Source organism: Gracilinanus agilis, chromosome 5 (genome assembly GCF_016433145.1).
Source record: "Gracilinanus agilis isolate LMUSP501 chromosome 5, AgileGrace, whole genome shotgun sequence".
NCBI lineage: Eukaryota > Metazoa > Chordata > Mammalia > Didelphimorphia > Didelphidae > Gracilinanus > Gracilinanus agilis.
The window spans coordinates 111615752-111641520 of record NC_058134.1 but is presented as its reverse complement, the minus strand read 5'-3'; the positions used below and the strand labels follow the sequence as shown (position 1 = coordinate 111641520).

Here is a 25769-nt window from a genome sequence, read left to right as displayed (position 1 = left end):
GAAAACAAATGTCAAAAATTGTTTCTATATGTAACTTGGAGAGAAAAATACAAGATTATTGGGGAAAAAGAAATGTATTATTTTTGTTCAGTCATATCTGATTCCTCATGACCCAATTTGGGGTTTTCTCAGCAAAAATACTGGAGATGGTTTGTCATTCCCTTCTCCATTTTACAGATGAGGAAACTGAGATGAATAGGGTCAAGTGACTTGCTCAGAATCACAGTTAGTACTTGTCTGAGGCCAGATTTGAACTCATAAAGAGAAGTCTTCCTGATTCCAAATCCAGAGTTCTATCCACTATGCCACTTGATATTTAGTAGCCTTTTAAATTATTTTAAAACTTTCTTCTGAGGGAGCAGCTGGGTGGCTCAGTGACTTGATAGCCAGGCCTAGAGATGGGAGGTCCTAGGTTCAAAGCTGGCCTCAGACACTTCCTAGCTGAGTGACCCTGAACAAGTCACTTAGCCCCCATTGCTTAGCCCTTTTTGTTCTTCTGCCTTAGAATCAATACATATAATTGATTGTGAGACAGAAGGTAAGGAGTTTGTTTGTTTGTTTTAATTCATAGGTTCATAGATTTTGCCAGGCTGCTATGAGGTTATAAAACCCCTTATTTGGATGGTCTCCAGGGTGTTATCCAGCTCAAGTTCCATAAATATATCTCAGCCCAACAACCTAAAAGTAGGGTTCAGGGCCTTCATCTAGTTTGGAAGGCTGCTGCCGCCTGAAACTCTGCTCAGGGAAACTTGTTCTTTCTCTCTCGAATCCCAGTGGGCCAGCCTTCTTCAGTTACCCAAGCAAAGTTGTGTGGCTTAAGAGGCAAACAAAGCATGGGATGATTTCATGCAGTCATACCTCATTCCAAAGGATTTAGCAGTCCAAGAGACACCAAAAGAAAAAAGATCAACCAGCCCACCAAAAAAGAGAACATTATCCTTTCTTCCTCTTCTCTGGAGTAGAAATTCGTGAGAAAGCTCCTAATCTTGTAATGCAAAACCCTAGATAAGTGAGAGGAAAAGGTTCTGGGAAGGCTGTTAGATAAGCATAAGCCTTTTATGAGGGATTTCCTAGCCATCCCTCAGTTTGGCTAGGAAATCAATTCAGTAGTTTTTTGCTTTGGGGTTTTAGTAAAAACAACAACAACAACAAAACCAGTAGAGTAAATAGCAAGCAAGTCAATGGCAGTTTATTCTCTTTAATATAAGATTAAACAGAAAAGAATAAACCAAAAGTCCTTCCTTGACAGATGATGGAAGATAGAATAGGCTGAGCCCTGGGAACTACTCAAAATCTGTCATTTCTATTATCCTAGGCTTTGCCACTAGGGAAGTCAGTTTCCCTTTCCTTGATCTCAGTTTCTGCCATGAGAGGATGGTGTCAATTTTAATGACCTGTAGACCCCCATTTCTGTTCTAAATATTCTATTAACAAGCTTTCCTTTCCTTGTTTTTCTAGCACCCCGTTCTGTAGATTCAGGTCCTCAGTTTATGTCCAAAGACCTTCTTTCCCTTCCATTTGGCCCATAAGAGAAATCTGTTCTCTGAGGTGGGGCTAAATCCTAACAGACTTAAAGCTTAGAACCAAATAAAGCAGAGCTTTATGTGTCAGATTAGTCCAGAACAATGACTCCATTGAGCTCACTGCACAGGATTGATTTTTAAAGAGACTGTTAGTTTAATTGAAAGAGAGACTCGATCCAGGAAGTTGGGGAGCTCTCATCAGCATTTCAGACCTATTCCTCTACTGTCCCATCCAGGATTTGTTTAAAAGAGAAGGGAGTAAACTTGTAGCCGGACCCACTGTAGAATTTGTTCTGGAACTCCACCCTAGTGTAAAGATCAGAAAAGGCAAGTTAGACAGATATTGATGGATGGTTAGGAGTTTTAAGACAGATAAAAACATCAGTCAAAGTCGAGCACCTGGACCTAAAAATGTACCAGGTGTGGGCAACCAACCAATACCTAACAAACTGTTAACAATATTTAAAAAAAAATATATATATATATAGATATATACACACACACACACACATACACAATAACAAAAAAGTTAATAGCTAACAAAATGTGCTGGTTTTTCTCTCTAGTCTTTCCACTATTATATACCTCTTCCACATCTCTATCTCCTTTAGCTTTCCTTGATCTCTTCCTCCTTCCTTCTTTTCTCTTCTTCTCTACCTAGGCTTTCACATTGGTAGTGGTTTTCATGGGTAATATACTTTTTGGGAAATTTGTTGGAGAAAAAAATATAATAATGCAAAAAATGGGGAGGTGGGGGTGGCGCGGTTCCCACAGGATTCTTATTGGAGGGGCTAGAGGGGAATTTCTAACAATCGAGGAGGTTGCTAACTTTGGAGAGATGTATATATAATTCCCTCTTTCAAGGAGATGTGCTTGTCTAGGAACTGCCCACAGTAATTCTCGTGAATTAAAAATAATGACCAAAACCTGAACAGGACATAGTCCTCAACTGAGACAGCAGCATAGTCCTCAAGTATAGGGACCATATACCATGGTGGCTAGAATGCTATTCAAAATCAGGGAAACCTGGAGTTCAAATGCTGCCTTGGACACTCGGTAGAGCTCTGAGACCTTGGACACATTGCCTTAACCTTTCAGTTTACCCATCTATGAAATGGGTATGCTAATAGCATCTATTTCGCAGGGTTGTGTGAAGATCAAATTAGAGAGTATCCGAAAAGTGCTTTACAAACCTTAGAGCCCCAGATAAATGTTAGTTATCATAACAATCCCCTCTCCCCTCATTGAAACATTTTGGTCCTCATTGAGTGCTTCCTTCTCCCCTCCTTATCACAGGAATGAGTTGCCCATACTAGGTCAGCACATTTCTATTTCCTCTTTGCTAAGCTACCAGAGTTCCACTGGATTTTTCAGGTTGGTCTTCCCTTTTCTAGCCACAATTTTTAAGCATCTCTTCGTCCTTTCACTTTTTGTAATCCACCCCTGCGTACTCAGGGGACCAAATGTGGTGCGTGCCTCTGTGAGTGCATGCACCCTGGCCCCAACTGCAAGTCTGAGATGCCCCAAGTTTGTCTCCCTCTGGCCTCTCAGAGAGCTGGCCACATCAATGATGTGGACGATGACCCAGGGCGAAGATGTCGTACACGGACACCATAACCCATCCTTGCAGGGAATCTTTACCAATTTAGCAAGCCTTATTTTTACTGTCATTTATGATTATAATTATTGTGGATGATGCTCAAAACAACCCCCTGAGAGGGTCAAGGCAGTTTTTATAATGTCCACTTGACAGAGAAGAAAACAAAGTCTCTGAGCATTTAAGTGCCTTGCCCAAAAATCACACTTCTAGCAAAGATATAACCAACTCAAAGAACTGAATTAGTTCTTTGGAAAAACATTAGCTAAAACAATGTTCATGGGAGACTAGTCTCCTGAGCACGGTGTCTAAACAGGGTGTTACAGCAGGATTTCACAGTTCTTCATATATTGATATTATTATAAAATGACATTGTTTTGGAGCAATATTCTATTATATGGGGTAAGCCTGTCTGCAGCAGAGATGGAGAGAACCTGTCTAATGAACTTTTACTTTCTCTCTTAGAGTCGATACTAAGTATTGGTTCTAAGACAGAAGGGCAGAAATGACTATGCAATGGGAGTTAAGTGACTTGCCCAGGGTCCCACAGCTAGGAAGTATCTGAGGCTATCTTTGAATCCAGGACCTCTCATCTCCAGGCCTTGTTCTCTATCTACCAAGCCACCTAGCTGACCTTACTTAATAGATTGTACCAAACCTGAAAGCTCCATGATCTTACTCATTAGCTTTCCCATTCTTCAGGAGAAGCTTTTCAAATTGGTTCCAAAGCCAACTCTCAGGCAATGAAATGACAGACCAAAGCCTTATTAAGGTCAGTTAACATTATATAGCTCTCCAGAATTACAAAAAAAAAAAAAAAATTATGTAAATGGGGACAGCTGAGTGGCTCAGTGGATTGAGAGCCAGGCCTAGATGGGAGGTCCTGGGTTCAAATCTGGCCTCAGACACTTACCAGCTGTGTGACCCTGGGCAAGTCACTTGACCCCCATTGCCTCGCCCTTACCACTCTTCTGCCTTAGAACCAATACACAGCATTGATTCTAAGATGGAAAGGTAAGAGTTTTAAAAAAATTCATGTATATAATCTCATTTTAATTTCACAACCACCCTAGAAAGTAGATGCTATTGTTTTTCCAAATTTACAGATAAGAAAACTGAGGCAGATAGGTTAAATAACTTGCTCAGGAACACTGAGTCTTTGAGGCCAGATTTGAACTCAAGTCTTTCTGACTCCAGATCCTGAGCTCTATCCACTAAGCTACCTAATTGGACCAATGGGAATTATAGATGCAGAGATTAACAAAAGAGATTTTATGACATAGGAAATACCTACCAGTGAAGTCGAAGTGCATGCAGGAAGGCTGAGAGACCTTCCATGACCAAAAGGATGGCTACAGTCAGAACCGCAAAGGCAGCAAAAATGATGAAGATTGCAATGAGTCCTCCCCAACTCTTCTGGCGTAAGCCAATTCTCATCACCATGGACCAGAGCACTTCCGACAGTTCTATGAATCAAGACAAGGATAAGCCTCAACAGGTAATGTCTCTCCTGATAAACACCTGAAGCCAGGCTCCCTCCCATAGCTGATACAGAGGGAAGCATGCATAGATGAAAACAGCTACTCTGACTTGAGTCCCTCCATAAAAGCCTGGGAATCTTCAAAGGAATTTTACCAATCCCTGCGCTCACCCTATAATGCAGTGGTTCCCAAACTTTTTTGATCTACCACCCCCTTTCCAGAAAAAATATTACTTAGCCCCCTGGAAATTAATTTTAAAAAAATTTTAATAGCAATTAATAGGAAAGATAAATGCGCCTGTGGCGATCACCACCCCACTGGATCACTGCAGCATCCACCAGGGGGCAGTGGTGCCCACTCTGGGAATCACTGCTATAAAGGGTACATTCAAAAGTACCTGTGAGGCCATTGCCCTAGACTTGTTAGAGCTCTATTTCTCTTTGTTCTCCTGGATATAAAAGAACATGGACTTTGAAGTGCCACAAGCCACTCAGGTCCAGACTGCTAGATTTCCTAAATCAACTCACCCAAGACCTAGGGGTAGTGGTGAAAAGGACAAGGCATATGCCTCCTAGTGTCCTTTTCTGTGTTTACTCGTGTTATCTGTCCTTCTTTCCTTCCTTCTCCAGAACTGTACTTTCATTGGTGTAGGGAACTCCCAGGAATGATATCCCCTCTACCAAAGCAAACCCAAAATTATTCTGCAACTTCTAGAGACTGAGGACTTGGGCCACTGATAGGTTAAGGTCTTCTTCCCAACCCTAACCCCTCCCTCTAAGTCCCAGTCTCACTGATATCTCCCCTGAAGCATACAAATAGGGGTAGCCATTTCATTTTAGACTGTTTTGGTACTTTTACAAGACTCTTTCCCCTTGGAGAATGGGTACAAATGAAACAGAAGCAATGAACTTTACATTGATATATAAGAACCCTTCCCTCAGACAGCCACCCTGACTTAACAATATAGAAGGGACGGAGAAGATCGGGCCATAATTACTCACGTGAATGAGCCAGACTGAGAGCCCAGAGCCGAAGATAAGATGCCGTGTTGGAAATGCAACCCAGGCAGTACTCAATGGTGTGGATAGCTTGGTGAACAAAGATGTCTCCAAAATTGAACTGAAATGAACAAGAGAGTAACCATTCTGGTCTACTTCACTCCTTTCCCTCTTTCCAGGTAAATGCCCAAGGGAAAATGCATAAGAATATATCCCCACAGCCAAGAAAATGGAAGTGTTGGTTGAGCACCAGAGAAGTAGTTTGAAGTCAGTTTCTATCCCATAAGAAATATTAAGTATGGTAAAAGATGGACAGACTCATATGCACATGAAATTACTACAGAAAAAAAAGGGTTGACCCCCATTGCCCACCCTCACCACTCTTCCACCAAGGAGTACACAGAAGTTAAGGGTTTAAAAAAAAGAAAGAAAAAGGTAATAGAGCACAAAGGATACCCATAAGTAATGAGGATAGAAGAAAAGAGGGTCAGTTAGGGTTCATTAGGAAAGTATTCTTGGAGGAGGTGAGTTTCCATGCAGGTCTTAAAAGAAGAAATGGTTACAGTTAGGATGGGAATAAAAGGGGCAATACTTTCCAGGTTGGAGATAAGATGAATAGAAACCAAACAAGGAAGAATAAGTTGGGGGAAGGGGGACTCGGGTAGAATATAATAAATTGGAGATTGGCTAGAGCTGAAAAGGAAAGGAAAGACTAGAGGGCAGGTTGGCTATAGAAGCAAACAATTTGCAGTACTTGAACAATAAATCAAGTAATGAATATTTACCAACTCCCTACTAACTGGCGAGCACTGTTCTAGATATTATGACAGATATAGAAGTAGAAGCCTCCAAGGATTTTTATCCTTAAGGAGCTTAGAGTTTTGCTAAGGAGAAAAGACAAACACATGAAGCAACCAGAAAAAAAAATTGGTGTTAAAACTTCCTAGGATTATCTTAAAAACAGTAGGAGGGAAAGTTGAGATTTGATAACAGGTTTCTGGGAGCTACTATAGGTTCTTGGGCAAAAAGAAAATTATGCCTGAGGATATCAGTATATAGTTCCCTAATAAACAATCAAGGTGAAAGAAATGCATAGGATAGTACTTTTAAATAGAAATTTATTCTCTATATGTCCCTATGTTACTCTAAGGATACAAACTCAGACAACTGATCTGATATCAATGTAAAAGAAATTATAGATATCAAATCAATGTCTCCAACTATTCACAGATAAAAAGGGCAATAATAATATTCGAAAAACTGACTAAGCTTGCTGCTACCACACATAGAACTTTTTCTCTTTAGGCTCTTCCAAAAAAAAAAAAATCCAGCCAACCCAAGAACACAGTACCAAATCTCTTAGAAACGGTCCAAGACAAGGCCCATAGACAATAGTAGCAACTACAACAAAAAGCAGCAACTCTATCTAACACAAGACCTCAGAAGCATCAAAATATTTAAGGTAAACAAGAGTGCACATAAGGGAAGCAATTTTGAGCTTATACTTAAACTCCATTTATTTAGGCATTGTATCTATTGTGGTTAGGAAGAGTTCAGAATTGGGCTATAGAATTGGAAGTCCTTTATAAGGGTTGTGAATGAATGAATTCCTGTAATTACAGGGAAAAACATTCATTCCATTCTCCAAATACCTCATCTTCATGGTCGTCATGTTCCCCATGGGCACCAGCAGAATTCTGCTTGCCAGCACTCTTAGAATGACTGGACCCATCCAACTGGACTTCTGTTGTGGCATCCTGATTAGTAATAAGTGCCTGTAATCATCAGAGAACCAACAAACATAGCAATTTGGGGGCTTTTCCTTCATTACATTTACCCCGAGAATCTATGTAATAAGTAGACTGTGTCATGTGCATAACTACCACATAATCCATATAATTTACACAAATAATGCATTCCTGTTGAAAAAGAATAGAGTTCTTTTAATGCAACAAATGTTTATTCAACATTTACAAAAAGGTAGTATGTTGGATCTAATCAACCAAAATAAAAAAGCATACAATAATTCAATGCAAGGAAAAAGAATAAAGGGAAAAGGAAAGGTAAATAAAGGCAAAGGGGCAGAAAGGCATAGGACATATATGCAAGACAATTGAGTAGAGACCAATGTGGATGGAAGATAGTGGAATAAAGCAGGATGAGCTAAGAATAGAGACTGGATCAATGACTCATTGATTTAGAGCACTCCCAAGTGAGAAAACTCACTAGTGGGTTCAAAAAGCCAGAATATGTCAGAGGCAGAATTTGAATCTTGATATCAGTGGCTCTCTGTTCATTATAACTTGTCTCTGAAATAAAGCTGTAAGACTAAAATCATGGGAAGCTTTGAATGCCAAGCTAAAGGATTTAAACTTTGTTTCATAGGCAATTGAGAGCCACTGAAAAGTTCAGAGCAGGGTAAGGGGGAAATGGAATGAACAAATCTGTGCCTAAGATTCTTTTGATAGTAGTGTGAAGAATAAATTGAAGGGTGGTAGTAGGAAGACCTATTAGAAAGCCATTGCAATGGTCCAGGGAGGTGTTAACAAAGACCTCTGCTGGTTTGGTGGCAGTACAAAAAGAAAGGAAGAAAAAGCAAGAAATATAGCAAAGTTATATACAATAGGACTATGGAATGAGGGAATGGAAAATGAGAGAAAATTCTTTATGAAGGGATAAAATAAAGGGATTTGCTATATGATTTTTTGATTAAACACCAAACATTTTCTTAAGCAACTCAAATTGAATCTTAAAACATTTGCAATAGTCTAGAAAGTATTTTATCACAATATATTCAACTTGATCATCCACAAGGAAAATATAAACAATTTTTATTTGATTTGGAGATACATTTTTCCCCCCAGAAGATTAACTTTCCTAATTCAATTTGTCTCAGAATGTTACTGAAATGAGTCAACATGCACTTAGCCACATAGTTGGTTGGAGATACTGGTCTGAAATTAACATTAGACCACAGATAATACACAATAATGAGAATCATATGTTTGATTTTGTTTTCATTAATTATCTCTCACAGACCCTATGACATAGTCTAAGATACATAATAATTTTTTTTTTATTTTTGGCTAATAACGAAAAACTCCTTAACATAAAGGATGTAATATAGAAAACTGAATGAATCTACACTTTAATAGATCATTTAACTTCACTTTTAGATTCCATACACCATCAGGTGCTAACTTTGAAAAACTATTCTAATTGATGCCTCCAGTCTCAGACCTAATGGGGGCACAATAGAATCAATAGACCAATTTTGTAGCCATTTATTAAGTGCCTACCTTCTGCCAGGCACTATTATGGGCACTGGAGATTTATAGACCAAAACAAAACAGTCCTCAAGGAACTTCTAGGGGTTGGAGTAAGAAAAAGTTAAACTGCCATTTCTACTAAGTTAAAACTATGAGATTACTACTAAGCTAAAACTGTGTCCCTAAAAGAGCCATCTCAATCATGCTCTTTTTGTTTCTTCAGTATTTGACAGTGTTTGCGAAAATCTAAATCCACAAAAGATTGGCCAGTCCCCAAGTATTTTCCCTTCAGACCTACATACCCACTTTCTTCCGAGTTGCCCATTTCTGCTTCTGAAAAACACAAGATGTATTCAATGGTCCTTACCTGAGATTTCTTGTATTGGGCTCTAAGGATAAAAGGCTTAATCAGGAGCATCCATGGCACAGAAATCAAAGCGAGAATAACCAAGACACTCTGGACTTCTTGCTATCATAGACCAAAAAAGGAGATACTGTTATCTTATTGTGGCTACATAGCTATTAACTACTCTACTGCCTCATAGCAGGTAACACTAACTATTATTATTATACAACATCATTTTCCTAACATATACTTTTTTTTTTTAAAGAGATACTAAGTATTTCAGAGATACCATTCTTCTCTGCATCATCTCTGGATGAGTAGTATTCCTGTTTCCAAGCAGGGAAAGTACAAATCAGAGAGAGAAGAGATTTTTAAAAACTTGGAAGTAAAGGTCAGAACTTGAAGCAACCTGACCAAATTTCCCATCCCCACCCACCATCACCTTTTGAGAATGTCATATTTAATTCCCTAGTGCCTCCCCTTTTGTACATTCCCCTTGTCTCTCTAGGTTTTATTTTGCTAAAGCAAAAGCATGATTTCCACCCACCGCACCCCCCCCATAATTTCTCTCTTGGAAGGCCTTTCTATTGGTAAAAAAAACAGCAAGAGGCTTCTAAAAGCTTGGTCAGAACAATGGACAAGGAGCGAATAATGCTGTTTTAAAACTTCTCACACCTCTTCTGGGGCTTTCCTTTAGAAATTAAGTCAAGGGAGGATGATTCTCTCCTAGGAATCAGCAAAGGGTAGTTTGCTTGCCAGTGGTGGGAGCAACTCACCCTTACAATTCCTACATTCCCTCCAGTTTTAGCTGTGACATACCTACTCAAAAAAAGTGAGGGGGTTGTGGAAAGGAGATGAGACATTATGTGATACCTGTGTACCTGCTCCACATTGTACTCCATCAATCCCTTGAGTTCTTCCCTACATGGTAAGTAAATACTGCCCTTTCGTGTGAATGACTTATAGGAACACCATTGTTCAAGCTACAGTGCAAAGGACTTTAGTTGGCTCTCTATTTGAACTTCAACTACATGAAACATTTCACCAGGACTATACAAAAACTCAACGTTATTTATGTTAAGGGGAGGTGAATCTAACTAATAAGGCCAGCTAAAATCTATCATGGCAGGGGAAGGAGAACAAAAAATAGATTTAAGGTGTTTCTCTAGTCTTCTATATTTAAGGATTTTTTTGTTTAGTAAAGGAAGCCTTGATTAATGGTATTAGGCTTTGAGAGTATTTGGTGAGTTGCAGCTCTTTGCTATGAAACTTAAGGCCTGGGAAATTCAAGCCAACAACAATTCAATCTCCAAAGATCAAATTCCAGTTTTTGTTTTCCTCTTGAAGGGTCTTACACAGTACCTCACAGATTTTAGGGGTTTAAAAATGTTTGTTGAATTCAAGTTTCCTTATTATAAAGCAATCTGTACAAATAAACCAAAAGGGCATAGGAGCTTGCTTGGCAATACAAGGAAAGAGAAGTGAAAGCCAATATCAACACTGGTTTTGTTTTGTTTTTTAAACCCTTAGTTTCCATCTTAGAATCAATCATGTGTATTGACTCTGAGGTAGAAAGGCCAGGCAATGGGGGGTTAAGTGAATTGACCAGAGACACATAGCTAGGAAGTGTCTGAGGCCAGATTTGAACCCAGGACCTCACATCTCTAGTCCTGGCTCTCAGTTCACGGAGTCACACAGCTATCTCCATCAATATCAATTTTGAATACAAACTCTCGTTTGTGAAATAATACAGAGAAGAAAGGAGGAAAATTACAAGCATTACTACTTCTCAAAAAGGAGAAAAACAATGGGGGTAAAATGAACTTATAGAAAATTTGTCAAGAAATCCAAACAAAGTAGGTCATCCTGAGAGTATTTTCCAGATTACAGCAGCAAAAGGAACACATAGGCAAAAAAAAAAAAAAATGGTACAGATCAGTTAATGATCAATTCTTATCACCAATGATAGTGGCATGTCCACATTTTAAGTCCATTTTGGTACCTACTGTATTAATGAGATTTATATTGAAATGTACTTAAAGAAGAGTTTCTATATTACAAATAGAAGAACTTGTGCTAGAGGTTGCATAACTTTGAAAATATGGGATAAATAAGTTTTGAACTCAGAGTAGAAGATACCAAATGGCTAATTTTTTTTTAAAATCACTGATAGTATTATTTTAAAAGAAGAAAAGAAATTGGAACAGGGGACAGATAGGTGGCTTAGTGGATGGAGAGCCAAGCCTGGAGACAAGAAATCCTGGGTTCAAATTTGACCTTAAACATCTCCCAGCTATGTGTCTCTGTATAAGCAAGTACTACTCTTCTCTTGGAACCAATACACAATATCAATTCTAAGATGAATGGTAAGGGTTGTTTTGTTTTGTTTTGTTTTTAAGTACATGAACATTGCCTTCTTTCTCATCCCTTTAAAATCTTTAGATGAAACCTAAATTTTTAATACCAATATTGCTCTGTTGATAATATGTAGCTGCCAATCGGGGTGCCTGTGGAATAATTTTTTAATCAACATATGAGCAATCTACAATGAATTATCTAAACCTTTTTTGAACCCATTTATGTTTTTAACCTGAATCTCCAAAAAATAAAAATTGTCAGTGAACCAAAGGGTAATGGAGTGATTTAAAGAGCATTTGTAGTCAGCAGCATACTAACAAAGGTGGCTTGTGGACAAAAACTTGCATAAGAAAAAGTAGTCAGGAGATGAGTAGTCTTGTGGTGAGATCAAGGAGTAACACAGGGATACCCCCACTTAAGTGCTCCATTGGTACAACACATATATTGGTAATGAAATGTCAAAAGTCCTTCCAGAAAGTCTTAGTACATGTCAGACTTACTGTGGAAGATGTGCTTAAGAATGGAAACAAGAGTCACACAGGATAAGAGGAATAGCTGGCTTATAAACAGAACCCCTGGAAGAAGAACGTCCATCAATAAGATCACTGGCCAAATGAACTATTGAGGTATTTAATTCAAATGGAAGTAGTAAATAGAGGTGTCTTATTTGGAAATTTTCCCCATATTTGATTTATTGATTAGTATTGGTTATGAATGATATTTAGAAGAGAAAAAAAGATCTCATGAAAAGGAATGGTTTTAAAGATCCACTACAGAAAAGCATTTGAACAGGCAGAGCTAACCATTATATAAAATATGTCCTCATAAAAATCACATCTTAGACCAAAGGTGGAGTGACAACTGAACATTCAAGCTTGCTGCAATGTGCACAGGCCTTGGGGTAAGCTCTGACTTTAGCCAAAGGAAATAGCAAGGTGATGGTAACCTTCCAAAGAATACATTCCAAATATTAAAAGAATGGAGGCGTGTCTCCAACAAGTAATATTTACAGAACATCACTGAATCCCTTAGCATTGCTTAATCATCCAGGTAACTTGCTCAATGAGAAGGCATTGAAATTACCTTGAAAGAAAACTTAATAAACCCCAATCCATTTATTTTTAGTTTAAATGGTGGGATGTCAGTGAAATAAATGGCTCATAAGGTCATAAAATTGGGGCTGGAAAGGATGGGGGAAAAAAATCAAAGATTTACAATTGAAATAGATCTTAGAGATCATTTAGTATAATCCCTTCGTTTTACATATGAGGATTTAAGCTGAATCTCCCTGGTTTCCCAGTCTAACACTTTATTCATTTGGCAATGTTGCCTCTCTTCCTTAGAGGACATCTAGTCCAGTGGTATCATCATTTAGTGAGTTAGAAAACCACAAATTAAAATTATATTGTATTATTATTTATTTTGCCAAACATTTCCCAATTATATTTTAATTGAGGGGGGCAGGCAATGGGGTTGCGTGAGGTGGAGCCAAGATGGCAGCTTAGTAGCAGTGAAAGCTGGAATTGCTCTGAGGATCCTTCCAAAGCAACCTTAATCTGGTTCTTGCTGGCACATTAAGCCCTTTGGGTGGCAAGTTTTATACTTTGGAATCTAAACTCTATATTTTGTCAAAGAAACAACCTTTGGAGATAAACATGAACTGTTTGGTAAAAATTATTGGGAAAAGTAGAAAGCAGTCTGGCAGAAACTAGATATAGACCAATATCTTAAACCATTTCCCAAGATAAGATCAAAATGGATATATGGCCTAGGCATAAAGGGAGATATCATCAGCAAATTAGAACAGGGAAAACATTACCTATCAGATTTATGGATAGGAAAAGAACTTATGAATAAACAAGAGACAGATAGCATTGTGACTTGTAAAATGAATAGTTTTGAATGCAAATAGAATTTGAAAAAAAGAAGCTGGGGGAAAAAATTTTAGGCAGTTTTTTTTGCTAGAGGTCTTATATCTAAAATACATAGAGGGGGCAGCTGGGTAGCTCAGTGGATTGAGAGCCAGACCTAGAGACGGGAGGTCCTAGGTTCAAATCTGACCTCAGACACTTCCCAGCTGTGTGACCCTGGGAAAGTCACTTGACCCCCATTGCCTACCCATACCACTCTTCTGCCTTGGAACAAATACACAGTATTGACACCAAGACGGAAGGTAAGGGTTTAAAAAAATAAAATAAAATAAAAAATAAAAAAATAAAATAAAATAAAATAAAATACATAGAAAACTTTGTCAAATTTACAATATGAGCCATTTCTCAAATGATAAATGGTCAAAAGATATGAGCAGACAAGTCTTTGAATGAAGTAGTCAAAGCTATATAATAAGAATATGCAAAATGCTCTAAATATTATTGATTAGAGAAATGCAAATCAAAACAACTCAGAGATATCTCACAACTATCAGATTGACTAAAATGATAAAAGAGCAAACTGACAAATGTTGGAGGGGATGTAGAAAAATGGGGACACTGATACACTGTTGTTACATTTTGGAGAGCGATTTGGAATTATGCCCAAAGAGTTATAAAACTGTGTATACCTTTGGATCCAGCAATACTATTATTAGTTTACTTCCTAAGATGCTCAGGGAAAAAGGGAAAGAACCTGTATTTTCTACAATATTTATAGCAACTATCTTCGTGGTGGCAAAGAATCAGAAACTGAGGGGATGCCCATCAATTGGGGAATGACTGGGATGGAATACCACACTATGCCATAAGAAATAATGATCAGGTTAATTTTAGAAAAACATGGAAAGACCTACACAAAATTATGAAGAGTGAAATAAGAAGAACTAAGAAAACATATACAGCAAGATAAAATATTGTTTGAAGAATGGCATGTATGTCTGCCTCCAGAAAAAGAATTGATAAATAGAAACGAGCAAGACAGAGTTTTATATATACATATATCTGTTTGTTAAACGATGCTTTTTTTTAGTGTGAAGAAGAAAGGAGGGTAGGAGATAACTGGGAGTTTTAATGTAACAAAACTAAATTAATTTTTTTTAAAAAGAAGAAAACAATTAGTGCCCTGAGATAAAGTGACTTGCCCAAGGATACCCAGGCGAGATTTAAAACCAAGTCTCCTGACTAGTTTCTCCTGCACAAAATGTGGAAAAAGTTTTTTTAATCCATCATTTTTTATTTCCTATAAATTTCTTTTATGTATTCACCTTTTCCCGATCCATTTAAATAGGTATTTTTAAATGGTTTATGAACTACTTGAAAGAGATGCTAAGACCTCCTATGCAAAGTCCTTTCTCATTCCCCTAATTGGTAGACCTTCATTCTCTGGGAATTACTCTGTACAGACTTACTCATGCACGTGTTATTTATTGTTTAACAAACTGTAAGGGCTACAAGCCTTGCAGCTCTGTCTTTATATTGGCTTTTGTACTTTGACTGGCATAATGCCTTATACAGAGGATGGGCATAATGAATGTTTATTGAATTGAGAAACTTGAAGTTTTAAGGATTGGGAAACTGTCTATTGAAGAACAATTAGAGATTCAACTGCCTCCATTTGTAGATGAGGAAACTGAGGCCTCAAAGTGAAAACCAAGTCACCTAATAAGTCACAAATGCTTTCTTATAACCTCTACAATCATTTCTATGTGATGATCTATGAAATGGCCCCTTGGAATGAGAATAGAAGCAGGAGGAAAAAGAGACTGAATTCAATTCAGTCTCATTTCTGACACTTCCTTTCTTTGGAAGCAATGTAACACAATGGGAAAATATACTGGGGTCTGAAGTCTGAGGAACTGGATTCAAATCCTATTTCTACCTGAGTGATCTTTTTTTTAAAAACCTTTACCTTCTGTCTTAGAATCAATGTTCTCTATTGGTCCCAAAGTAGAAGAACAGTAAGGGGTTGGCAATTGGGGATTAAGTGATTTTCCCAGAGTCGCACTGCTAGGAAATGTATGATGAGGTCAGATTTGAACCTAGACCTGGCTCTCTGTGTGATCTTAAATAGATTAACCTCACCAAGCGTCCATTTCCTCATCTATAAAGTGAAAAGATTCTATATTTATGATCCTCCTGTCGTCCTTCTAGTTTATACAAATTCAATTCATGCACAATTTTTAGTAACTTCATTACTTAAATCAAGGAACATCTAGTCATAATTATAATTTTAAGTTTTCTTTCAAATGCACCAAGACAAAAAAGAATACCTGATGCGCATACAGGGGCTTATTGGTTGGGTCATCATAATTGAACAGGAACATGTTGATGAAATGGATGAGGATGCTTGGAGCACTCCTGGATGTGGAGACATCATACTGGCACCATTTAAAAAAGATCATGAAAATGAGGTAGCCAAACAGACAAATGATAAAGATCATCTCAGGAATGAATTGTAGAATGATATTTAAAGTTTTCTTGAAGTATCTATAAAAAGAAGTAGAGTGGAAATGAAAAACAACAACAGAAGAATGTTTTCTCTGTAGGGATCCTGGACGACTTGTTTGAATGAAATCATAAGCAGTTCCTAAGCTAATAAAGTAACTCAGTAGCAATTTGGTATTTGACTCATTTTCCAGACTTCCTATTTCAAATCATGGCAAATCTCCATAGTGACCATTCTACTACTTAGCAAACTCTTTCATTCTAAGGTTCACCATGGGTCTGGAAATCTCTTGAAGGTTTAAAAAGGAAGGGGGGGGGGGGGCAGAGAGAGAAAGGAAAAATAAGTAGAGAAGAAAAGAAAATACAAATGGCAGAATGGGTTGGCTAGGGAAGAGAATAGTCAACAAGAGAGGCATCAATTGCCCTAGTGCCAATGCTTATGTTATGGGTTAGTCACTTTTGCTTTAAAACAAGGGCTTTTTACCCTTTTGTCTGTAATAGACCTTTTGGGGGAGTCTGGTGAAGCCTCAAAATGTTTTTCAAAAGTATAAAATCAAATACATAGAACTACAGAGGAAATCATAGTTATCTTTTTAAATGGTTGACAACCCCAAAAGTGGGTTTGTAAATTATGTTCTTTAGGTAATATGGGCTAGGAGTTCAGAATGAACAGAGCAGATATCCTAGTCAGAAGGTCCAAGGAGTTTGCTCCTGGATAATATGGGCAAGAAGAAGGCTTGAAAAAGGCAACAGGACATCTTATGCCAGTTGTGTTCAAGTCTGAAGCTCCACTTAAGTGGGAATTTGCTTGAGGTCATGAGGAAGGAAAAACCACATGTGAGCACCAGTACCAATCCCCCCAGGCTTCCATTCACCAGATCACAGCCTACTCTTAGTCTCCTGAACACCCAAGTAATTCAATTGCTGTTTAGATAGGGACCACACCTATGATAAGGGTCAAGAGAAAGAATTTATTTAAGTTAATATTTTAAGTAATTAATTTGAACAACTAATATTAAATTACATCCCAATTGCTAGATTAACTAAGAAATACATGCAATCATTGTCAATCCTCTTTTCACAATGAGCCCCAGAAATAGTATCAAGAGGAAGGAAGGTTGACCTATCAAATTGTTGGATCCAAGCATTCAAATAAACACATGACATAAATGTAGAACTTACATGTGGTTGAAAAGGCTAAGAACAACCCCAAAAACCATCTGGATAATCCCCACAATGACAGACATCTTCATTTTATAGGAGTTCATAAATGTGAGTTTGTTTGAAGCAAAATTCCAGACCTAAGTAGGAAAGACAGAAGGAGACATAACAGATGAGAGTTGTTTTTTAAATTATGGCAGAAACTAGACCTTTTTCTTCCTTATTCCTTTGAAAAGAATCCACTGGATAACTAATTGAAAATTGTTCTGTTTTGTTCAAAATACATTGCAAGGATTCAGAAGTGAAATGAAAAAGAATTCAGTTCCAAGTACAGAAGCTTTATATAGATATAGAGATATAGCTCATTGGCAACACAAATGAGCTCTGAAAAAAAAAAAAAACCTCTTCATGTAGGAGTTATGTTTTTCCAATATTCTGTTAGCAGTAGCAGTCACCAATATTTGAAACCAGGAACTAATTTCTTCGATATTTCTTTGTAAAGAATTCACTGGATAACTAATTTAAAATTGTTGTTTTGTTCAAAATACACCGCAAAGAAATGGGAAAGGACCTATTTATAGCTGCTCTTTTTGTGGTGGTAAAGAATTGGAAATTGAGGGGTATGTTCCTCAATTGGGGAATGGTTGAACAAACTGTGGTACATGTTGGTGATGGAATATTATTGTGCTGTTAGGAATGATAGGATGATTTCAGAAAGAACTAGAAAGACCTATGTGAACTGATGCAGAGTGAAATAAGTAGAACCAGGAGAACATGATACACAGTAACTGCAATATTGTGGGAACAATCAAATGTGAGAGACTTTGCAACTAATAACAATATAATGATCCAGAACAATTCTGAGGGACTTATGAAAAGAATTGTTGAGAGCCGTTGGATGTAGAAATGCCATTGGAGAAATAGGATCAAATTTAGGGCCTGTTATCTGGATTCCCTATGTGACCAATCCAGGCTGAAGCAGTCTTTGTGTTTGGTTCTGGTCACCTGAGCCCCAAAAAGCTCTGGTACCAGCAGGTAGGTTAATCCAAAAACAACTTGATCCCTCAATTACAAAATCATTGGCAAGTAAAACTGTGTGTATGATTTTTCTGCACTGCATGTCAGGATGCAGACAGAATGGGCCATCTAAGATAAAAATCTGAGGCTCCTCTTTTGACTCAGTCTTTGATCCCCACCTTTCTTAGAATTCTTATTGGAGAGCTTTGAAGTGGCAGACCAGCATCTACTGAGTTAATGATTCCTTTCCTTGATAATTGAGAAGCCTGAATCCTAACAAATGTTACTTAGATAAGAGTGCATATTCAGATTAGAACTGGCTCCTTTAGGATTTGACTGGTGAGCATCTCCATGGGGTATTTCCTCTCCCAGAATTATCCCCTACTAAGTTGGTGTTTGAAATTTGACCATTTGTCTTTGCACCTTTACTCTTTAGACTTCAATGGGTTGTGTGTGATTTATTACCCCTTCACAACTGTGATTCCTTTTTGTTCTTTGCTTGAAATCAATATATAATAAACTCCCAAGCCCGCAGAATTCAGAACAGCATGGGCTAACCACTAGTCTAGTTGTTCTCATTTTCTTTCTCCTACCTTAACCATCCTATGCCACCACGCCGCTCAGGACCCCAAAAAATCATATATGGGCATGGTCTCCTATAAAGAATGCTATCTACCTCCAGAGAAAGAACCATTGGAGTAGAAATGCAGTCAGACGCATATGATTTATCACTTATTTGTTTGGGTATATGATTTTGGATTTTGGTTTCATTATTCACTTACAAAAATGAATAATATGGAAATGTTTTGTGTGATAATACATGTACAACCCAGATTGAATTGTTTGTCAGCTCTAGGAGGCGAGAGGGAAGATAGTATGGATCATATAGCTTTGGAAACATGTGGAAATTTGTTATTGAAATAAAAAATGAAATAAAGTGAAAAAATGGAAAAGAAATATATTGTAAGGATTCAGAAGGGAAAGGAAAAAAAGAATTCAACCCCTTTTCCTTTTGGCTACAAATAGCTATATGACATACTTAGTAAGTGTCAGAAGTAGGAAGTAAACCCAGTTGTTCCTACATTCTATGGAAGTTGCATCCTGGTACATTCCAAAAGATTAACAGTGTATTTCTTGTGCTGGGCAGAAGTTTCCCACTTTGCCTAGTCACCCCCCCCCCTTTTCTTACAAACTATATAAGCCTTGATCTATCCAAAACCCATACACACACAGGTGTGTGTTTTTGAGTTTTTGAACTCTCTCAATGGAAATAAATATCTCTGCTACCGAGTTCTTTGCCAAATTGGTTTATTACAGTGACAAAAATGTTGCTTGTTTGCTTTTAAGGTTGGCATTGCTCAGGACATTGGAGAGAGAAGAATTCTATCCACTATAACACAGTGTCCCTCAATTTTTCTCAGATTTGGTATAATTTTATTTACAAATAAAACACATTGCTTTAAATATAGCAGACAATAAATGTTTGTTGAATGAACTTTTTTTTAAAACCCATCTTAGAAACAATACTGTGTATTGGTTCCAAGGCAGAAGAGCAGTAAGGGCTAGACAATAGGAGTTAAGTGACTTGCCCAGGGTCACACAGCTAGGAAGTGTCTGAGGCCAGATTTGAACCCAGGACCTCCCATCTCTGGGTCTGGCTCTCAATCTACTAAGCCACCCAGCTGCCCCTTGAATGAACTTTTAAAAAACCCTAACAAATACTTTTTCCTGCTTTATCAAAGGCAGACTAAGAAAAGGTAAATGACTAGCATTAACTGGGATGGGAGTGACCATTTAAAGGGAAGTTGGTTTGGGATTGCCTGAGAGCCTACTGGGCTATAATACTCCTGCAGAAATTTATGTCTACAAGAAAGTAGTTGTTTATTCATGAGAAAAAAGTGGTGTACGCCTTATTGAGCCTTGGGTCAATGTCCTGGAAAACAATGTTTTTCTACTCTCTTCCAGTTGTCACCTTCCAGGTGAGTGGACTAGCCCCTGAAGTGGGGTGTGGGTACCCTTCTCAGGATGAGCTCATCACTCCTAATCTTATCCAAATGCCTCTATCTCCAAACTAGATTGATACCAACTCCTTCAGCCTCTTGGAGGGTAGAGGAGTACCATATTCTTCCCAATAAATGCCTTCCTTTTTTAGTTAGGGGGAGAAACTAGATTCTCAGCTCACTCCACTTTGCTACCCTGCTTGATTTCAACTCCATGGAACAAGATATCCCCTGGCCTCCCCCTGCTTTTTTTTGCTTTTAGTTTATATAACATATTGTCTCCTCCCATTAGATTGTATATTTCTTGAGAGCAAGGGGCTATCTTTTTTATTAATTGCATCTCCAGCATTTCCCATAGTACCTGGCACCTGCTGTTATTGTTGTTCAGGCATTTTTCAGTCATGTCTGACTCTTCATGACCCCATTTTGGATTTTCTTGACAAAGATACTGAAGTAGCTTGCCATTTCCTTCTCTAGTTCATTTTACAGATGAAGAAACTGAAGCAAAAAAGGTTAAATGACTTGCCATTTCCTTCTCTAGTTCATGTTACAGATGAGAAAACGGAGGCAAACAAGGTTAAATGACTAGCGAATAAGTATCTGGGACAGATTTGTACTCAGAAAGATGAATCTTCCTGACTCCAGGTTTGGCTCTCTATCCACTGTACCAACAAGCTGCCCAGGCAAGTCCTAGGATGAGATAAATTTGTATTGATTTTTGATTTGATTTTGATTTGACTGATGAGAAAAATTTTGGAGGAAATAGGAAAGTTCAATGCTCCCTCCTTCCCCCAGCATAGACCAATAAATTAATCATCAAGCATTTATTAAGTACCTACTGTGTGCCAGGCACTGTGCTGGGTTATTGGGGATACAAGTACAAAGTATGAAATTCTCTCTTCTCCTTGGGATCCAGACTTATAATGGACCTAAGAGTCCATTAGTCCAATTCCCAAATCTTATACACTGCCCCATCGGCCTGTTAAGAATGCTTGAAATTTGCTCAATAGGGAACAAAGCCTTTTATTTTACGATGAAATATAAAATTTTAAAGGATGTGGGTTGGTGGGAGGGGGCGCCCTGAAAGCAGAAAGGGCTGCAGGGAGAATGGGAAGGCATGGGCCATTTTCCCTGTGCTGAACCCATTTTCCTCTAACTCTGCAGGGCTAGGCGCCATGTTGGGTGAAGAGCAGCAGAGAAGCATTTGTTGCTGTGGTCTCTCTCCCTGGTGAGGGTGGCCCACTTTATTTTATTTTTTTTTTTTTTGAAAGCAAGGATGCCACCTTGTGGCAGCTGCATCAAATAACTACATGGCTTGATAGATGCTCTCACCAAAACCATTTAAATGCAGAGGCAGGGTCAGGGAAAAAAATGGTATTTCACTAGAGTCTAATTAACTAAGACAATTATTAATAGATGTGCCCTGTAGTTTCCCAGAAGGCAGGAGCAATGGGTTTTATAAGTACATTGTCCACAGATGACTGAGTAAAGATCTGCACAAGCCTGAGCCACAGCTAAGATTTCAGAAACTAATCATAAAAACTGTCCCTATGCATGGCTTATTTCTACAGATGATTTCTTTCAAGAATGGTGGATAGGATCATCTCACCAAGGAGGGAAAGTGTTTTCTCCTTTTTCCTCTTTTAACACATCTTTTAAAAAAAGAAAATAATGTGGGTTTCTAATAATAATACTGAAAGCTTTTAAAGTTTACAAGAAAGTGAGCTTTACGACGATCTTTCACCTCAGATATTACATGTTAGTAGACAGTTAGGTGGTACAATGAATAGAGCATTGGATGTAGAGTCAAGAAGATCTGAGTTCAAATTTGGCCTCAGATACTTACTAGCTATGTGACCCTGAGCAATTTATTTAATATCTATCTGCTTCAGTTTCCTCACCTATAAAATGGAATGATAATAACAGCACCTTCCTCTAAGGGCTCATGTGAGGATCAAATGAGATACTAATTGTAAAGCATTTAGTGACCCCTATAAGGATGGGATTTGTGCAAGGGGGATGGGACAAAATGAACCAGAGAAGGGTTTGTGCTATAGGATTTCTCAGATTCTTCCTGCTCTAAAGGTCTGTTTCTATACTTGGGGTTACACACCAATTGGACATATAATGCATTGTCTTTAGAGATCCATGCAAAAGAACTGCTTCAATTTTATAATAAGGACAACTTGAAATTAATATGATGACTATTTGTATTTAATTCATGCTTCTTTTTAAAACAGTGCTCCTAACCAGGAGAACATTCTACACAGAAAAAACTTTGCTCCTAGCAGCAATGCAATGATCCAGGACAATCCAAAGGAACTTATAAGAAAGAAAGCTATCCATATCCAGAGAAAGAACTGTGGGAACAGAAACTCAGAAGAAAAACATATGATTGATCATGTGGTTTGATGAAGATGTGATTGGGGTTTTGCTTTAAAAGATTACTCTATTGCAAATGTGAACAATATGGAAATAGATTTTGAACAATAATACATGTAAAACCCAGTGGAACTGTTTATCAACTCTGGAAGGGGAGAGGGAAGAGGGGGTGGGAAAGATCATGGATCATGTAACCATGGAAAAATATTCTAAATAAATAAATAAAATTTAGAAAATAAGAGGGAGGGGATGAATATTAGAAATGTTGTGGAGGTAGAAATTACAAGACTTGGTAACAGATTGGTTATGAGAAGGACACTGAGTTTATGGGCTTGGGTCACTAGGAAGGTGGTGGTGCTTTACCCAATAAAATGGCTGCTGGGAAGAAGGAAAAACTTGGGAGTAAAAATAATGAGTTCTACTTTCAACATGTTAATTGGAGTTATCTGAAAGGCAGTTGGTGATGCATGACTCCAGGTCATGAAAGAATTTGTGTATGGACAAATAGATATGAAATTCTTCTCTATAGAGAACATAACTGAATTCATGGGAGTTGATGACATTATTACCAAGAGAGAAAGTTCAGGAAGAGCTGGGTCTTGGAGAATATTATAGCCATGGTTTGATGGACAGTGTCCTAAATGTAAGAAATGATATGAACAAAGTCAAGGAGGTAGAAGTTTGTCATCTAAATAAAGGCAGAGACCTCATTGTTTAATCTTCGTGTCTCCTGCAGAGCTTAGTACAGTGTTCTGTATATAATGGTATAGCAATCTGTTGCCAAGTCTTGTAATTTCTACCTCCACAACATTTCTAAAATTCCCCCCCTCTCCACTCAAGCAGCCACTGTGGTGTGGATTCTGATCACTTCACACCTGGATTAATGCCCTGCCTCAAGTCTCTCTCCACCACAATCCATGCTCCATCCAGCTGCCAAAGTGATCTTTCCTTAAGCACAGGTCTGATCATGTCACCTAAACTCCAGTGGCTCCCTCTTACCTCCAGGATCAAATAGAAAATCCCATTTAGCTTAAGTCCTTCCAAATCCAGCCTTTTCCTACCTTTCCAGTCATTTCCCCTATTACATATTCTGTGGTCCAAGGACACTCAAATTCCACCTTCAGCAGGACTCTTTTCCTGGTCTGTCCACCCTCTTTGTCCCCTCTTAAGTGTCTTAAAGCCCTTTAAAATTCCCCCCATTCTACACTGTATATAGCTTGTTTGTACACAGTTGTTTACCTGTTGTCTTCTCCATAAGAATGTGAGATCCTCAAAGGCAGAAATAATTACTTATTTTTCCTTTGTATCTCCAGACACAGAATAGGCACATAATAAATCCTGGTTGATAACAATGACTTAGCTCAAGCCAATTCATTGTTATTTTAGCCTGCATCTAAGCATATTTATGTGTGCATATATAGTATATTCTAAGATAGAAGAATAAACATTATATTTCTGTATGTATATGTACGCTATAGTCTAACAATGCATATATGATAAATACAATGTATAGAATCCATCCATGTTATAGTATGTTTTCATCTCTGCACTATTCCCATTTTATAAGGATACTCATGTGTGTCCCCAATAACTAATATATTAAATGATTCTAGGGTAGGGACAAGCACCAGGTCTTCTCTCTTTAGTTCCTTCACAGTCAGAAGAATGAAGGATGCTCAGCAAATGCTCATTTGACCAACCACTGGACCTAGACTCCAAAGGGGCTGCTGCCAGAACTTGTGATCCAAAGAGGCCTTTTATTTTTAAATCCTTACCTTCCACCTTAGAATCAATACTGTGTATTGGTTCTAAGGCAGAAGAGAGGTAAAGGCTAGGCAATGGGAGTTAAGTGACTCACCCAGGGTGTCACACGGCTAGGAAGTGTCTGAGGCCAGATTTGAACCTTGGACCTTCCATCTCTAAACCTGGCTCTCAATCCACTGAAGCACCCAGGTGCTCCTCCAAATAGGCATTCTTACCGGGTCAATCCCAAATGGGTATGGACTTCCAGAGAATACTCCAGGGACAGCTGGGTCCAGGTGCATAAATAGATTGGTTCTCGTCGTGTGATCACTACAAAGAGACAACAAATAATCATCTCCCAGGCTGATGGCCCATAGCAGGTGATATTAAAAGGCAATCTAAGATATTCATGCAGAGCCTGGTTAGCACATAACAAGACAGGTCAGTCTGCAAAGCAGGCCAGATACTTTTTCCAACTGTCTTGCTTTCTGTAGGAGAGATGATTCTATACAATTATGAGGTAATGAAATTTGTGTAGGTCCAAAAGTATTTATCCCCTTCCTTCAGACTCCTAACTCCTAGTCTCCAGATCAACAGAAAACAGGGATGAACCCTTTTGTAAGTAAAAACAAAGCCAGTCATTGCTAAGTTCAAAAAGTGGTTTACAATACGAGAGAGGATCTTTCTATACGTCTCTGTATTAACAGGAGTTCTTCATCTGTGATCAGTGAAATTGTTTTCTTGATTAATATATTTCAATATAAATTGTTTTCCTTTGTAATCCTATGTATTCATTTTTTGCATTTAGGAAACATTCGGACCATGGATCCGTTACAGACCACCGAAGGGGATCACATTTAATAAATAGCTTTTCTCTCCTACTATAATACAAGTTCCTTTGTACATACAATAGTAGGAGCTTAATAAATGTGGATTAGTTGGTGATTGATTTGTACCCTCTCTAAGATATGTCAACAAATACTCTTGTTGATTAGTTGAAAAAACAAGCAACACACATCTCTTAGTCCCAAGAATATTGGGTAGTTAAAGGCTCCGGCCCTAGATTTTCTCCTAAAAAACTGATATTGTACAACTCAGATCAAGTCTTTTGCCGTCTCTGGGAGGGGGGAGGGAAGACAATTTGGATCTTATATTTCGGGAAATGTGTTGAAAATTGTTATTACATGTAATAGGGGAAATTGTTTAAAACACGAAAAATAAACCTGATGACATACTGCAAAGTTGCTTCGAGTGGCCAAAGAGTGACCTCAGCAAATTTCAATCACTTACGTCCATGTGCCATTTGTAAACATGGACCGGACACTCCAGGATGAGCCAAAGATATTGAAAGCCTTGGAAAAACAGTCATTGTATATGAAGCCAGTGTAGATGGAGAAGAGACCCATGAGCAGGATCAAGTATCGTCCACTGAAGAATGTATTCCAGATCTGCTCAAAGAGAGATGGAGTAATAGAAGGTTATATGCTCAAAGATAGATGAAGCACTGATTCTTTGGCC

The 25769-nt window shown here is 38.1% G+C and overlaps 1 protein-coding gene across 1 annotated transcript in view; it reads right to left on the bottom strand.

Moving 5' to 3' along the window:
- Window positions 1-1158: 1158 nt before the first annotated feature.
- ATP6V0A4 (ATPase H+ transporting V0 subunit a4) overlaps window positions 1159-25769 on the bottom strand; it is a 66375-nt gene continuing 41764 nt past the window's right edge. The window contains exons 13-21 of the mRNA XM_044679385.1: window positions 25542-25699; window positions 24488-24581; window positions 17131-17249; window positions 15774-15990; window positions 9236-9337; window positions 7252-7374; window positions 5603-5720; window positions 4415-4586; window positions 1159-1829 (exon numbers count right to left, since the gene is read on the bottom strand). Of these exons, the coding sequence (XP_044535320.1) occupies window positions 1736-1829; window positions 4415-4586; window positions 5603-5720; window positions 7252-7374; window positions 9236-9337; window positions 15774-15990; window positions 17131-17249; window positions 24488-24581; window positions 25542-25699 (1197 nt within the window). The 3' untranslated portion in view covers window positions 1159-1735. The remainder of the gene's footprint in view (window positions 1830-4414; window positions 4587-5602; window positions 5721-7251; window positions 7375-9235; window positions 9338-15773; window positions 15991-17130; window positions 17250-24487; window positions 24582-25541; window positions 25700-25769) is intronic.